The 16,027-nt window shown below is 45.2% G+C and overlaps 1 protein-coding gene across 1 annotated transcript; it reads left to right on the top strand.

The window, feature by feature from the left end:
• The first annotated feature begins 3,310 nt into the window (after nt 1–3,310).
• On the top strand, nt 3,311–15,315 carry LOC125537694. Its single transcript, XM_048701020.1, has 17 exons — nt 3,311–3,398; nt 3,526–3,627; nt 3,719–3,849; nt 3,930–4,202; nt 5,116–5,297; nt 5,801–5,847; nt 6,209–6,289; nt 6,373–6,501; nt 6,584–6,708; nt 6,782–7,048; nt 7,393–7,526; nt 7,771–7,883; nt 8,741–9,489; nt 9,594–9,701; nt 11,007–11,078; nt 11,723–11,886; nt 15,012–15,315. Exons 1-17 carry the CDS (start codon nt 3,311–3,313, stop codon nt 15,313–15,315), a joined length of 3,069 nt encoding a protein of 1,022 aa, XP_048556977.1.
• Nucleotides 15,316–16,027: the final 712 nt, after the last annotated feature.

Raw genomic sequence — 16,027 nt, forward strand, 5'->3', positions numbered from 1 at the left:
GTCAGCGAGGTTCGACGCTTACTTGCCTCTGGTAGAGACCATACGTTTGCTGTCATTAAAAGAGAGTTGAGCTGATCCTCAAAAAAAAAAAGAGAGCTAAACTAGGTCGCTTCGCTCTTCCCCTTGCACTGCTGTTTCATTGCGTTCGGGGCCATGTGAGATTGTAGTGAGACTTTGTACGGGTGAATCCACCTAATCAATAAAATCTCCCCACTTAAAAAAAAAGGTTTCAGCTCCGGTCCATCCGGTACCAATCCGATGGCTGCAATTTGCTAACCTCATATGGCCCTGTTTGGGACCGCTTGTTCACGGGGTGAATCAAGCGCGAGACTGTTGTGCCGGCCTAGGTTCCTGCATAGGCTTGTTAGTTTTTCTCCTTTGTTTTTCCAGTCGTTTGTTCTTTTAGTTTATTATCTATTGCTCAAATTTTTGAAAAGAATCTAAAAATGCATGTATTCCAAAACGAAAATTTGACAAAAAATAAATAAATCATGAATTTTTAAAATATTGACATGATATAACAAAATGTTAGCATAGTTTTAAAAAATGTTGATAACTTTCAATAAATATGTTCATGACAATTAAAACATGTTCCAAAATTCAAAAGTTTATATGCGATTCCATTTCAAAATAGTTTATACAATGTAGAAAAAAATGCTTGCATAATGTAAAACTATTTTTTGTACGATTAAAAAATGTGTTACATTTAAGAAAACGTTTATACATTAAAAAAAATCTCTGTGTAGTTTAGAAAATGTTTATTTCCATTAAAACAATGTACTTTACATTTTAAGAAATATCCACATGTTTCAAAAATATGTCCGTAAATTTTAGTAAATGTTCATACAATGTGAAAAAATCCACGTAGCTTAAAAACTATTTATTATCATTAAAAATATACAGCACATATTTAAAAAATGTTACCGTGTATTCGAAAAAGTATCCACAACATGTATTTAAAAAATATACATCATATATTTAGAAAATTTCCAACACATGTCAAAGAAAAGTTTCACGTATGTGCTAAAAATGTACATATTTTGAAAAAAATAGACATGCTTTAAAAAACAAAACCGATAGAAAACGACAAATAAATAAAAAGAAAAGCAAAGACACAAAGAAATCAAAGAATTACGAAGAGAGAAAAAACAAAAAAGTCAGTGAAAAAGCAAAGAAGACTGAAATATAATGAAGAAAACCCGAAGAAAAGTGATGAAAAAACAAAATAAGATGAAGAAATAAAAACCAAAGAAAGCCGGTAGAAATGAAAGAAAACAAAACATTGCAGAGCGAACCTATAGGGACACAAGCAGCAGCGAGCGACCTACACTAATTGGCCGGTCTGATAGTCGCTTCGTCTGTAAGCTAGGAATCAGTATGGACAAGACATAGCTCTGGCTTTGTTCAACAACAAAAGAAGCAACTTTCTCCTCTCAAACAGGAAACTCATTTTACAGCTTTTATCCTCGTGTTTTTTTTAAATCCATTTGGCACTTTATTGCTGGTTTAAAATAGTTACATCCTTCAACCATGCGGGAGAAGAAAGTTAGGAGGGTCATCATCCCACCAATACATCAAATTCAAATCATAAGCATGTCTAAGCAAGAAATGGTGCCAAATTATTGGCTTCCTGGGGGAGATTCTTGAAGCGATTGAAGGGACATCGTGTGCCAATTGGAAGCAGTCTGCAAGTATTTTAGGGTGGCCAACGTTTTCTTTTTAGGCATGGAAATTTATATTGGTGTGATGATGGAAAATTTAATTTGCAAGCTCGACAATTTAAAAAAAAATACTAGTAAACTAATACGAATTTATCATGCTCGCCAACTAAACTGGCCATCCTCAAACAATATAATTTATCATGAAAAACATTTAATTTGTAATGGTAAAAAATCTGAGGCCGCTGATCCCCTTATTTGGGCCTCCCACGGACTGGAGAAACCAGAGTAGCCCTCAACTCTGGAGTTATTTACCTGCCTCCTCCCCCGCAATTTTTTTTTTACCTGCCTCCTGTCATCAAACAAAATTGCCTAAAAAAAATAAAACAAAAGGGTTTCGCCGCCGCTGGAGCTCGAGCCACATCGCCGCCATTGAAAATCGGCCCCTCCTCGTCGCCTGTGGAGGCTCGTCCTTCCTTCCACGAGCCGGCCCAGCTTCACGGCGCCTGACCCGCCTCGTACGTCCGCCGGCTGTACAAGATCCCGCCGTTGAACCGAAGCCCGCGAGACGAGCAGCCAAGGCACCCAAGCTGACGCTGGCCAGCCTCTTGTGCTGCCCAAAAGGAAGGTAAGTTGCCTTCTTGTACTATCTTTAGATCTGCACGATTTTGGTGGAGGAAATAGAATAATTTGAAATGGACTGGAGTTGTGCAATGGATTAACTACTTTGATTCAAGTTTTCGTCTTCCTGCGGCTGGATTGGATTACGATTTTTTTTTTACGCGTATCGGGTTACGAAATTCAAAGAAAATATTGGAAAGGTTGCATAAAATCTATTAGATAAATATAATGTTCTATGCTGTCTGTATAGATGGTGACTATTAGACGGCCAATTGAAGTCATACTAGATCCTTTAAACGGGTTTTAAACAAAGGTTGTATACTTGAACACCAAAATTGTACACACCTAATCAAGAAGTTGACCCGCTGAAGTAAAGTTTCCAATTAGATGGTCGCATGTAATCTGCTCCATTGCCCCCCACCAGCCTTTTTCTGTTACAAACCCTCCCTACATGTTTGCATTGTCTCTTCTAGACAGACAAGAGGAAATCTTTAAAATGAGGAAGCGTATCATTTGTGTGGCTGCATATACGGCTTCTATGGTGCTTTGGCTGGTCTAGGTTAAGTAGTACAAGAGAACATGTTACATCTTGTCCAATGTAATTTAAGGCCTAGGTCTGACTACCTTAATCCCAGTGCACTACAACCTGCGCCAAAAAAGATGGGGTATAAGTGAGCTCCGTTCTTCAGTTGTGATTGTGGTAAACCCTACATGTATGTTTTGGGGGAGCAAAATACAGTTGGACATCAGGTGTAACAATGCAAACGCCTTTTCATGTCAGCACTCCATGCTATAGTTGGTAGCTGGTAATTGAGCTAAGAAATGATGCTATTCGGCCAGCTTCTTTCGGGCCCCCAACCAAAAAATTATCATTGTTGGTGTCTCAAGCAACCCTAACATAAGGCCATTATTAGCGTTCCTGATTAGTTTCTCGGCTATAGTTTTATATTGTTGCTTCACTACTTATGACCCCACATTTTGCCCTATTGTTTTACTTTCTAAAAGAAAGTTCTGCTCCAGTCTTGAAAAAGATGCGGAAAGCTAAGAGAGGTGGTGATCATCTCACTAGAAGCTTTCCTAAGAGTAGAAAAGCTTCCAAGAATGAATCATTGGTCTCAGGTATGCTAGATCTTCCTCTTTTGTGCTACGTCTCCCCCCCCCCCACCCCACCCACACACACGCACACATTTTCAGAGCTTTATTTGATTATTCACAGTTGCCTTAATGTTTTATTTCCTTCAACTAGGTCGCTTCCTTGGGGACTGTGATCAAGGTGTTCGGTCCAGGCTCAGTGATGGGCTAATATCATATTTGTCTAGAAGTGTCGCCTCTATTACTTTGTGCAATGGTGATTATGTGTGCTTAGTATTCTTAGTTTTCCAACAAAATATATTGAAACACAACCAGATATAAATGATTTAAATTGCGATCTTCTGTAGGAGACACAGTCTTATTTTCATGCTCGGGCATAGCTATGGAACGCCAGGGGCGCCACCTTACAAGGTTTCTGACTTCTGCAAGTTTGGTTAGAGCTCTCAATGGTACGAATAAAGACCATGATGACTTGAAGGTTGGCGCTAACAATCATCCTTTACTGATTTGCTTACTTCTGATAATTGTGTGCTTATTTCTTGCCTTACCTTTTTCTAGATTGAAGTGCGCCATGAAGGCAATGAAGTTTATATGGGGTGGATGGCTGAATTTGATTTAGATCGCAACTTTGCTGTTGTCAATGTCCATGCGTTCCTTGAAAATGTTCAGGTTGGATCTTTCCAACCTGCACTAGAAATTCTGCCCCATGGTGAGCTATTAATAGTTATAGGGCGTGGTGTCTCTGGTGAAATAATGACCAAGAATGTGGAATTTAATGGTGATTCAAGGGTATCCGAGGATGATGAAGATCTTGATTGTAAAATCTCAGAGGTACACTTGCATGACGATATGCGCATTTTATTTATGCATGGAGGCAATAAGAAGGGATTTATGAGAGAAGTATATTTTTCGTCCCTTAACTCTTTCAAGAGTATAGAAATGGTCCCTCAACTAGAAAACCAGCAAAATTTGGTCCCTTCACTATTCAAACCGGATAAATTTAGTCCCTCATACCGCTTTGACTGTTTTTTTTTTCTGACGTGGAGTGGTTTTGACTAAAACTAGATACATCCTATAGGCTGGGCCGTCACATCAGCGTGTACAAATGTGCAGGGTCCCACATGTCAGCCTCAGGAAGAAAGAATAATAGCTTAAAATAAAATGTATGCCACATGTTTCGAACTTAATACCGGAAGCAGGCCAGATCAGTAGGTAACCACCATACCACGGATACTATGTAGTATTACACAGACAAGTATAAAATCTTTTGTAGTTTTGCATATATTAAGAATGTTCGCTGTACAATGATATTAACTCATTTAAAAGTGATTTATTTTTTTCAGTTTCAGTCCTCTGCACATATATTTTTTTCTGTACTCATGTGCACAATGAAGTAGCTATATTTTCTGCGTGTCTTTTATTTTTTTACACCACATACTGTTCAAATTTTGACCACTAACAGGCTGGTCCCACAGTTCCAAACAACAACCAGTCCACGTCAGCAAATAATCAACCAAAGTGGTATGAGGGACTAAACTTATCCGGTTTTAAAAATTGAGGGACTACAGTTTGCTGGTTTTGGAGTTGAGGAATCATTTCTATACTTTCGAAAAAATTGAGGGACAAAAAATATACTTATCCCCAATAAGAATGGTTTTTTATTTTTTATTTAACTGTTTTTCTATACAACTTCATTTTGTTCAAATTTAACCCTTCTTGCCTGTCACCTTTGTTGTGTTATTAGGCTTGGGACGGTGGGCCACTTCTTTCTGTTGATGGGAAGGTTGTTGGCATGAACCTTTTTCTGACTACTAGAAAAGCCGTTTTCTTACCATGGGGCACAATTCTCAAGCATCTGGAGCATTACTGGACATCTCAGCAAAAGAAGACTGATCTTGCACGGTCAAAAACTTCGAAGGTTTACAGGTATGTCTATCGATGTATGTCCTTGTGTTCACCGGCTGTATTCTACGTTAGCTCTTCTCATAAAAGAGATAATAAGGCAAGCCTTTTTGCGTGCTAGACAACATATGCATGCAATAATCTGGATCATTCGCTGTTGTTCCTTAGCCTATTTGTCATCTAAGCTTTGCAGTTTACAATGTTTACTTTTAATATTAACTTGTTTCTTGGCCAGCTCAACCAAAATATTTGCCAACCTTTGGCATATATGATGTATCACAGATTCACAATTGTCTTGTACTAAGATTAGTCATATTTCTTGTGCCAATGTTGAAAGCTTTATGTTTTATTGGAATGTGCATTATGATCATGTCATTTTTCATACGACTTGGGGTCCTATATCTATCTTATTCCTTGCCTATGATTCTACCCATGTAGGTTTTGGGACCATTTTGCGTATTAATGCACTGGTCTGGTCCATTTTACATTTTGGTTAGTAATCAACTAGTCATTTTTATGTCCGGCAGGTTTGCAGTAAGACCCACATGTGTGAAATCTAACAGCCATCCAGAAGGTGAGCACACAGGCACTCCTCGGGACTGCTCAACATTGTGGTATTCTGCAAATTGTTGCAGTTTGTAATGGCATTTATTTAGAAGCTGCAAATCTAGTGTTTACATTTGTATTATTGTATATCAACTAGTCTAGCCTTTTCACTTGTACCCTTATATTGTTAGATCTTATCCATTAGTATTATGTACACTACATTCTTGGGTATGTTCATCCATGCTTCTAATAACGTTAGCTGTTGCTCAGGTTGTTATCATGATTTAATTATTGTTACATGCTAATCATGTGGAGAACTTATGTGAATTTATTTTTCATATATACTATTAGTATATGTTAGTGCTGACAACTTGATCTTGTTGCAGCAGTACATGGAGATTTACTCAACCAGGAGCAGTTAGATCTAGACTCCATGGGTTACCCTAAGTTACCATCCTCCATGTTAGGAGGTGTGTCAGTGCTTCTAAATTTGCTGACCTTTTACAGCAACCATGTACCACTAACAACTATTCTACAATGTATATTTCTCCAGCTGGCATGATTTTAGTTGATACTTTTGAAGAGACTTTTGGCGACATACATGGTGAAGGTGTCTGGAGAAAATTTAGTAAAAGTGCTTCTAACATAAATCGCAATGTTGTCGCACTGGCTTCATTTAATGGTGATTTTACAGAATTGTGCCATTTACTATTTCATCTCTGTTTTGATTACAACTAGCTAATAGCCAGAATCATGGTATGCAGGAGAAAAGAGGTATTTTGCATGCACGGGTTTTTTTATTGAATGGAATGGATCTACGGTAATTTTGACATCAGCAAGCTTGGTTAGAAATTCTGGTGATGAGAACAAGATTGTTGAAAACTTGAGGGTTGGCGCTCCTTGTTCTGTGGCCGCTGTTCTTTTAAGGTGATGCTTAAGTCTCATCACTGTATTATTTGCAGATTGAAGTGTTGCTTAACAACCAATATAGAGAAGGGACATTACTACATTATAGTCTACATTACAACGTTGCTCTAGTCAGTGTGAAGGATTACCCTGCTCTTCGTCCATCAAATACTCTGCTTCGTTGGAAAAAGGATTTTAAAGTAGTAGCTGTAGGGCGTTGCTTCAAATCAGGCATGTTAATGGCTACTAGCGGGGATATGGTTTCCTGGACATGCACACTCGATCGCGATTTCCTCGTAACTTCCACGTGTAAAATCACTAAGGCAATCCTGTATTTTTTTATTCCTATTTTTTCGTGGTGATAATAAATACTCCTCTGTTTTTTTACAAGGCATATTTTGATTGTCCAAAAGCGAGGTTTGACTGTAAATTGCCCTTATTTTGTTGGCAGTTAACATGGTCATGAGAAAGTACTTTGGAATATGAATCAATTTTTTTGTCAAAACCTAGATATTACTGGATTAATCCGTGGTCAAAGCTTGAATTTGGACAGACAAAATATGCCTTGTATTTCTGGAAAAGGGAAGTATAGTTGCGTAGGAACGAGTGGGCTAGCAATATATATTTGGAAAACAAAAATCACAGCTTGTTCATGTCAACTTGCTAGGCTGGGATTGGAGGCCCTCTTGTTAGTCTTGATGGGGATGTTATTGGCATGAACTTCTATGATAAGAGAATAGGGACCCCTTTCCTGTTATTGGTGGACATTTACAAAATTCTAGCATCGTTTGAGACAAAAAGGTATTCAAGTACATATCACATAAGTTCTTTTCTAAATATTTTAAGAAGCTTGCTGAAGCATAATCTTATTATTGCTATGTTTGACAGTGAACTTGGTGAAGTTGGCAATGATAGTGATCCCTCTGGAGCGCTTTTCTGGAAAATGGATGAAGATAACAAAACTAAGTTAAACAGGTTGGTATTCTGATGCATATTAAGCTGGGGTTAAGTTTTGGACAAATTATTTCATTGAATTAAACTGCAGGTGGCCTGTGCCCATGCCTCGCTGGCGCAATCCTAACTATGTGGATGAGGATAAATCTGATGATGATGATGAGGTCTTTGATCACAAATCTGGCCGCGCGCCGCCTATGGACGGTTACTTCAAGGGAAAGAAACTCATGCTCTTTAGATGCAGTCACGCCCTTGATTGGTCACACAATCTCCATATTATTGCTTGTTTTGGATGGCAGAAGTAACATGTGGCTTGTTGAAGTCTTATTTGTTAGGAAGAGGTAGATGCCGATGTGTTCTCCCCCGGGATATATCAGGGAGGAACCAAGGCCATAGGGGATGTTTTTTTCAGATCATGTAAGAGAGAACACTCACGCACAACCACATTAGGAATATCATGCAGGACTTACAGTGTTACACCTTCTCGGTGGTTCGAACCTCGATAAACAAAGTCTTAATCCTTGTTGCGATTTCATAGTGTTATAACCCTTAGTCGAATATCTCAAATTTGTCTGAGAGATCTTCACTCGTCAACAATTGGCGCAAGTAGGGGTCATGGCTTCGTATCTCCTTCAACCCGTCTTCATCACCATGCCCACGAGCGCAACGCGGCAACGGGTTTCTCTTGGCATGACTGTTAAACACTTTAGATATTGTACAGGGAGTTGGTTAATATCTCTTATCCCTTCGTAGTCATTATCTCGTGTAACAACTTGTATCTATTTGATGTATCCCGGTGCGCCCGTTGTGCCCTAGTGGCCGAGTATATATATACATCCTGAGGCCACCCTTTGGGTTGTGCCGATCCAATTCTTCTTCTCTCTAGTTTCACATGGTATCAGGCCATCTCGCGTAATTGCTCGATGGGTTCCCCTTCCGCCGGCGCCATGACTTCCTCTGCTATGACCTCGCTGTCTCTGCCGGCCTCTCTCTCGGCGCCATCCACCTCCTCTGGCCCTCCTTCCGCTAGCCTCATTACAGCGCCATCGCCAACGTCACAGGCTATGTTGATGGCACCTCTCCTACACCTCCTCGGCTGCTTCCACCTGATGACAAGGGGGAACGAGCGGTCAATCCTGAATATGCGACTTGGTACCGGCAGGACCAGATCGTTCTTAGCTACCTACTTGCATCTCTCACCGACGACGTGCTCATGCAGGTCATCAGCTTTGACACTTCTCGTGCTATCTGGGCACATCTTGAGGAGATGTATTCTGCTCATTGCCGCGCTAGTGTTGTCCAGATCAAACTTGATATGGCAAATTTCCGCAAGGGCAATCTCTCTATGGTGGATTACTTCGCTAAGATTCGCTCCTTCGCTGATCAACTCGCGGCGGTCGGTCGCCCCATGCGGGACGACGACATCATCACCGCCGTCATCACCAGGCTCGAGAGCGACTATGAGCCTCTCATCACCGCTGTCACAACTCGGATTGATGAGATGACTCTTGGGGAGCTCTACTCGCACGCACTCTCCTTTGAGCATCGTCGCGAGTACCATGCTGCGCGCCTTCATCTCCAAGCTGGCGGCTCCTCTGTCAACTACATCACCTGCGACAAGCCCGACAACACCAACAACACTCGCGGCGGCAAGGGCAACTACCGTGGCAAGGGCCGCGGTAATCAAGGCGATCGCGGTGACTACAACAACAACAACCGCATGGGCAACCGCGGTGACTGCGGCGGCAATCGCCAGCAGGGGACTACGGCGGCAACCGCGGCGGTGGTGACCACGGTGACTACGGGGGTGGTAATGAGACCCGCGTCCAATGCTAACTCTGCCGTGGCCCTGGGCACTATGCCTGGGAGTGTGGCCAATGCTTCAACCGCGCGTTTTAACCTCAACACTCCAAGATGGCGGGGCTTGCTGCTGCGTCACCTCCTTCCATCCTTGGTGATCCTGCGTGGTTCACGGACATGGGGGCCACCGACCATATCACTTCTGATCTGGATCGGCTCACCGTAAGGGAGAAATACCCTGGGAGAGACCGCATCCACACGGCTGTTGGCTCAGGTTTGCACATAGCTCATCGTGGTCATGCGATCCTTCCCACCCCTTCTGCCAATCTTCGACTTCGCAATATCCTTCATGTCCCTAATGCTGATAAAAACCTTCTTTCTGTTAATCGTCTTAATGTTGATAATCATGCTTATCTAAAATACTATCCTACTCATTTTCTCATGAAGGATCTGACCAGCAAGAGGGTTCTTCTTCAAGGCAGATGTGAAAACGGGCTCTATCCTATCCGGCCGATGAAGTCCCATGCCTTGTCCTCCGTTCGGCTCTCTGCTGAAGACTGGCATGCCCGGTTTGGCCATCCGGTGTCTCAAGTCATCCAGCATATCTTGGCGTCCAATAAACTAGCGTCCTCGAGTCGGTCTCTGACCAATGTTTGTCATGCATGTCAGCAAGGCAAAGCACATCAGCTTCCCTTTCCTAGATCGTCGAGTGTTTCCTCTTTTCCTTTGGAACTAGTATTCTCATATGTGTGGGGACCTGCTAAGACTTCATCTAGCGGGTTCCAGTATTATGTTTCGTTCATTGATGATTATAGCAAATTTGTTTGGATTTATCTTCTCAAACGAAAATGTGATGTGTTTGACGTTTTTCGTGATTTTCTCGCTCATGTTGAACGACTCCTCTCTTGTAAAATTTTGTGTGTCCAGTCGGACTGGGCGGAGAGTACGAAAAGCTTAGCAACACTTTTTTCTGTCAACTTGGTATTACTCATCATGTTTCCTGTCCACACACACATAAGAAGAACGGTTCCGCTGAAAGAAAACACCGCCACATTGTTGACATGGGGCTTTCTCTCTTATCTCATGCGTCTATGCCTCTACGTTTCTGGGATGAGGCATATCTCTCTGCGTGCTATCTCATCAATAGGTTACCTAGTCGTGTCAGTGATAACCTTAGTCCCATGAAAAAATTGTTCCAACAAAAACCTGACTATGTCTCTCTTCGGACGTTTGGATGTGCATGTTGGCCTAACTTGCGTCCCTACAATATTCACAAACTCGCTTTCCGATCTCAACAATGTGTATTTTTAGGGTATAGCATTCGGCACAAAGGATACAAATGCCTTCATGTGCCCACCTCTCGCATCTACATATCACGTGATGTTGTGTTTCACGAAAAAGTTTTTCCCTTTGCCGATACCCAAACCTCGCCTGCACCTCCCAGTGTCTCAGAACACGCCATACTTCTATTACCGCATGATCACATGAATTATGGCACATCTGGTTTGGATGCTAATCTGGATGCAGGTACTCCTCTGGCGTAGAAAATCCCTCCCGCAGCAGCTCCGGGATCCCATGCAGATTCTGGCGTGGATCCTGGTGTGGATCCTCCCTCGGATCACGCGCCGGCCCATGATTGCGCGTCGCCCAAAACAGTGGGAATCGACAACCACGGGTCTGCATCTCCACGCGGCCACCTGTCGGGCACGGATGGGCCTGTTCCCTCCACTCCCGCCTATGCCATGCATGGGGCGCGCCTCCCCTCGCCTGTGGTGGGACCCGTCCCTCCGCTGTCTCCCACCGTACCCGACACGCCTGGGGCCCCGGTCCATGTGGCGCTTGTTGGGTCGACGGGCCCGGACTCTAACACGGCGCGGCCCGCTGGTGCCGCGGCCCCAGATCCTAGCATGACACGGCCGGTTGGCGCTGACGGCCCGCGCACCGATGCTGCCTTGTCTCTGCATGCGCGGCAGCCCGTGGCCGGCTCCAACAGTGGATCCGAGGCGACAGCGGCTGCTGCCGCATCTGCCTCTGCCGCCATTGGATCTTCTGCGGCCCCCGAATCTTCTGCACCACCTGTTCACGCTATGGTCACCCGGACTCGTGATCACACTCGTCATGCTAAGCATCGCACCGATGGAACGATCACATATGATCCGTCCAAGCGTGTGTTTCTTGCTCTCCGTGAACCTGCAAATCATCATGAAGCTTTTCAGTCCCCTGCATGGTGTGCGGCAATGCAGGCAGAACTTGATGCTCTTCACCAAAATGGTACATGGACGCTTGTTCCTCCACCACGGCGTGTCAACATTATTTACTGTAAGTGGGTCTACAAGATCAAGCACAAGGCTGATGGTTCTGTTGAACGTCTCAAGGCTCATCTTGTTGCCAAGGGGTTCAAGCAAAGGTATGGGTTGGACTATGATGATACTTTCAACCCAGTGGTCAAACCCGTCACTATACGTCTCGTTCTTTCCATTGTTGGTTCACGTGGTTGGTGTTTGCGACAGTTGGATGTCCAAAATGATTTTCTTCATGGCATTCTTCAGGAGGATGTCTACATGCGTCAGCCTCCTTGGTGTGAGGATCCTTCTGCCCCCCGATACTAGTGTAAGCTCAACAAGGCTCTCTATGGTCTCAAACAGGCCCCTCGTGCGTGGTACTCTCGGTTAAGCTCTAGACTTCAGCAACTTTGTTTTTGGCATCTAAGGCTTATACATCACTCTTTGTTTTCAACTATGGCGGTGTCACTATTTTCATGCTTGTCTATGTTGATGATATCATCGTGGCCAGCTCATCTTCATCTGCCACAACCAAGTTACTCGCTAATCTTCAAGCCTTGTTTTCTCTCAAGGATCTTGGCCCCTTGCATTATTTCCTTGGAGTTCAGGTGACGTCCTCGCCAGGGGGCATTGTTCTGTCTCAACAGAAATATATTGGCGACATACTTCACCGTGCAAACATGGAAAACTGTAAGGTATCAATCACGCCCATGTCTTCAAGTGAAAAGATCAGCAAGGACAGTGGATCGCCTCTTGGACAGGATGACATCACTAAATACTGGAGTCTGGTTGGGGCGCTTCAGTACTTGACACTCACGAGACCGGATATCTCTTTTGTAGTCAATCGAGTTTGTCAGTTCTTACACACACCAACCATCGTGCATTTTTTAGCTGCCAAACTCATTCTGCGGTATTCGAAGCACACACGTGATATGGGCCTCTTCATACGGAGATCACCCTCGTTGTTGCTGAGCTGCTTCTCGGATGCGGATTGGGCTGGCTGCAGTGATGATCGAAGATCCACAGGTGGTTTTACGGTATTTGTTGGACCCAATCTTGTGTCTTGGAGCTCAAGAAAGCAAGCCATAGTCTCACGTTCGAGTACTGAGTCTGAATACAAGGCACTAGCAAATGGAACAGCTGAAGTAATCTGGATACAATCTGTTCTTGGTGAGCTTGGAGTCTTTATGTCTCGACCTCCAGTTCTGTGGTGTGACAATCTAGGTGCTACCTATTTGTCTGCCAACCCAGTATTTCATTCCAGAACGAAACAAATAGAGGTGGATTTTCACTTTGTACGTGAAAGGGTCGCGACTAAAGCACTTGATGTAAGGTTCATCTCTTCCAAGGAACAGACTGCTGATATCTTCACTAAACCATTGGCAGAATCGGCGTTTGTCTCAAACAGACACAATCTCAATCTTCTAGTAAGAAGTTTAGATTGAAGGGGATGTTAAACACGTTAGATATTGTACATGGAGTTAGTTAATATCTCTTATCCCTTTGTAGTCATTATCTCATGTAACAACTTGTATCTATCTGATGTATCCCAGTGCGCCGGTTGTGCCCTAGTGGCCGAGTATATATATACGTCCTGAGGCCACCTTTTGGGTTGTGCCGATCCAATTCTTCTTCTCTCTTGTTTCACAATGACACGTTGTCATGATGCTACGGACGTTTTCCCTTCAAAGGGCACCACGCCGCCAAGCGTCGCGCCCATACTGACATGCATGTCGCCAGTTAGTTAGATGATGACAAGGCAGCTCAAACGGCCGCGCTGCAACCATGCGCGTTCACCCTCCCTTCGAGAGATTGACGGGCTAGTAGACATCGTCTGTCACCGGCCGGCAACCAAGAGTGTCGACCTTCGCCACTTGAGGTGTCGAAGTTCCCTCGTTGCCACCATGGTCGGCGAGTCCTTCACGCGACGAGGCAGGATAGCGTCGCTGCATGCCCCGCCTCCCCGTCGGGGCCTCCACACTCGCTCGTACCGCTAGCCTTCGTGATGCTCTCAATCTAAGAGGAGGACTAGAGCCTCCAAGCAGGACACATGCATTCTGGTGGTGCCCGGTTGCACCTATTCGACAAGCACGACCTCATGTACTGTCGGGAGGTCGAAGTCCTCCTAGACAGCCGGCGCCAGCCACGCTGTGAGAGGCGGCGCGAAATACGCCACAATCGGGACGAGCATCACTCTCTCTGCAACCAGGAAAGCGGCTCCGACCCCAGGGGTATGAGCCTATGAGGTCGTGGCGTGTATCCACGAGGGAGCCTCCGCTCACACCTCTCGATGACAGCTTAAGTTGTTGCCGCAGGAGATGAACGTCGTGCTCCCAGGCATTGAAGCGAGAGGAACGATGATGGGTTGTGCGCAAGGAGAAAGAGCATTTGCGATCTTGTCAGGTGGTGGCTAGCTAGGATTACCACTACCTCCAATATATATGTGGTCGCGTAAGAAGATGTTTGACCCGGCCCCCTTGATCTGATGGTTCAGATATGGCTATTATGTGATGCATCCATTAATAACTCATAGTTAATTGTCAATCAACTATCCGTGCTTGACAGGCAAAAAAGTAAAATGCACACTTTCGACTAGGTTTGTTCATGAAACATGACAAACGCGCGAGGCTTGGCGTGACGAGACGGACGGCAAAGACGAAACATTACTCCTCTTTTCAGGGAAGAGGTCCACCGACAACCCGACGTCAGAGTTGGAGGTCTGCCGACGACTCGATGTCAGAGTTGGAGGGGGGTATAGGGATGGTCGTGGGCGGAGAAAGCACGACGGTCGGCGGTGTTTGAGGGGAGGATGAGGTAGCCGGGCTGGTGTGGGAGCGCTGGCGGCCGCGGGGGGCAGAGGACGGCGGTTAGGCCGGTGATATGTGCGGAGGTTTCAGGGAAGAAGGTGAATACTCCTAGTAGATGAGGCAGGAAGTTGGAGAAACAAATATGGCCTCTCATTTCACATTCAACGGCTAGCAAATAATCGGCTGATTCAAATTTAATTTCCAATCAAGTTACCCCTAGCCAGTCGGTTTGTCTATAGAGGGAATACATAGCTAGCTACCTGACAGAATGGAATGGAGCGAGCATGACATTGGGCATTAACAAAACAGAATATGCGTGTGTTTATAAAGATGAATGTATGTGCGTGTATGTGAGCCCTTGTGTCTGTATAGATGTTTAAAAAAGAAGAACACGGTGGCCCGTGCAGGCGGCATGCAGCAATGACGGGTTGGAATTGAAACAGAACACCACCACGATCACGGCTCGCAGCGCAGCCACCTCGGCTCGTGCATGGGAACTCGGAGCCCGCAACGCAGACCGCGCCCACGAGACCGAACCCGACGGTCCAGCACGCGGCGCTCGGCACGTCGCGTGCATGGCCGCCGGAGACGCGCGCGCGCGACGCGTCTAGGCGGCGGCCTGCTCCTCCGCTCCCGGAGCAGCCCGGGCCGTTCCCACGTGTTGCCGCGCCGGCGTCGCCTTCTAGACCCGTCCGAGCTTCCGTAGCACCTTTCGCGTGCCGGGCGTCACCACCTGTCTCCACGTAACCCGCCCAATCCAATCCAATCCCAAACGAGTTCCCCGCCCGACCACCATCGATCACGTGCGGAACGCGCGAACCATCCAAACCGGTTGCACTCGCTCCCTACGAAGTGAGAAAAATCGTCTGCTACTTTTCTTCAGACTAATTGAAAAAATCTCCTGTCGCTGACGCGTGCAGCCTGCGTTGCGCGCCAAGGAGGACACCATCATGACCGAGACAATCATCAAGATATCTGGATGAGGAAATTTGCACTAGTTCAGTTCAGCTACACTGGATGGCCCCCTCCGACGCGGAGCCCAGTCACGCGGCAGAGACGGAGGCGGACAGGGTACCACGGAGGCCTAACTAATTGCAACCACCGATAAAACCAATCAATCAATAAAGCTAGTAACAAGAAGGGCGGGTGGTGGCCCGCGTGACGGGGTGATTAGGCAGCGATCACGGCACTGCTGATGCCACTTGATTGATGCGTCCCGCGTTGCGGGTCCTCGTCACGCCCACCCGTCCTCCACCACCGGCCAGACAGCACTCTCAGCACCCACATGACATGCGCCCGGGACTCTCGTCTGGGTTCTGCATCTGCGTGTCGTTTCTCCTGCGCACTGTCGTCGAGTTAGTTTAGTATACACAGTGTTTTTGTTCGCTTGCGTAGTGGTAACTGCGAAGGAACTACTCCTAATGATAGCAATCGGGTTAGGGGTGCCTTGTGCGGCCGG

This window comes from Triticum urartu, chromosome 2, assembly GCF_003073215.2.
Source record: "Triticum urartu cultivar G1812 chromosome 2, Tu2.1, whole genome shotgun sequence".
Lineage (NCBI taxonomy): Eukaryota > Viridiplantae > Streptophyta > Magnoliopsida > Poales > Poaceae > Triticum > Triticum urartu.

What these genes read in the sequence shown, in the direction of transcription:
- LOC125537694 (XM_048701020.1), top strand. Translation starts at nt 3,311, where the DNA reads ATGCGGAAAGCTAAGAGAGGTGGTGATCATCTCACTAGAAGCTTTCCT. An exon ending in ATCTAACAGCCATCCAGAAG is followed by an intron (nt 5,848 to 6,208) that starts GTGAGCACACAG and finishes TTGTTGCAGCAG; the next exon opens with TACATGGAGATTTACTCAAC. An exon ending in AGATTCTGGCGTGGATCCTG is followed by an intron (nt 11,079 to 11,722) that starts GTGTGGATCCTC and finishes GCGGCAATGCAG; the next exon opens with GCAGAACTTGATGCTCTTCA.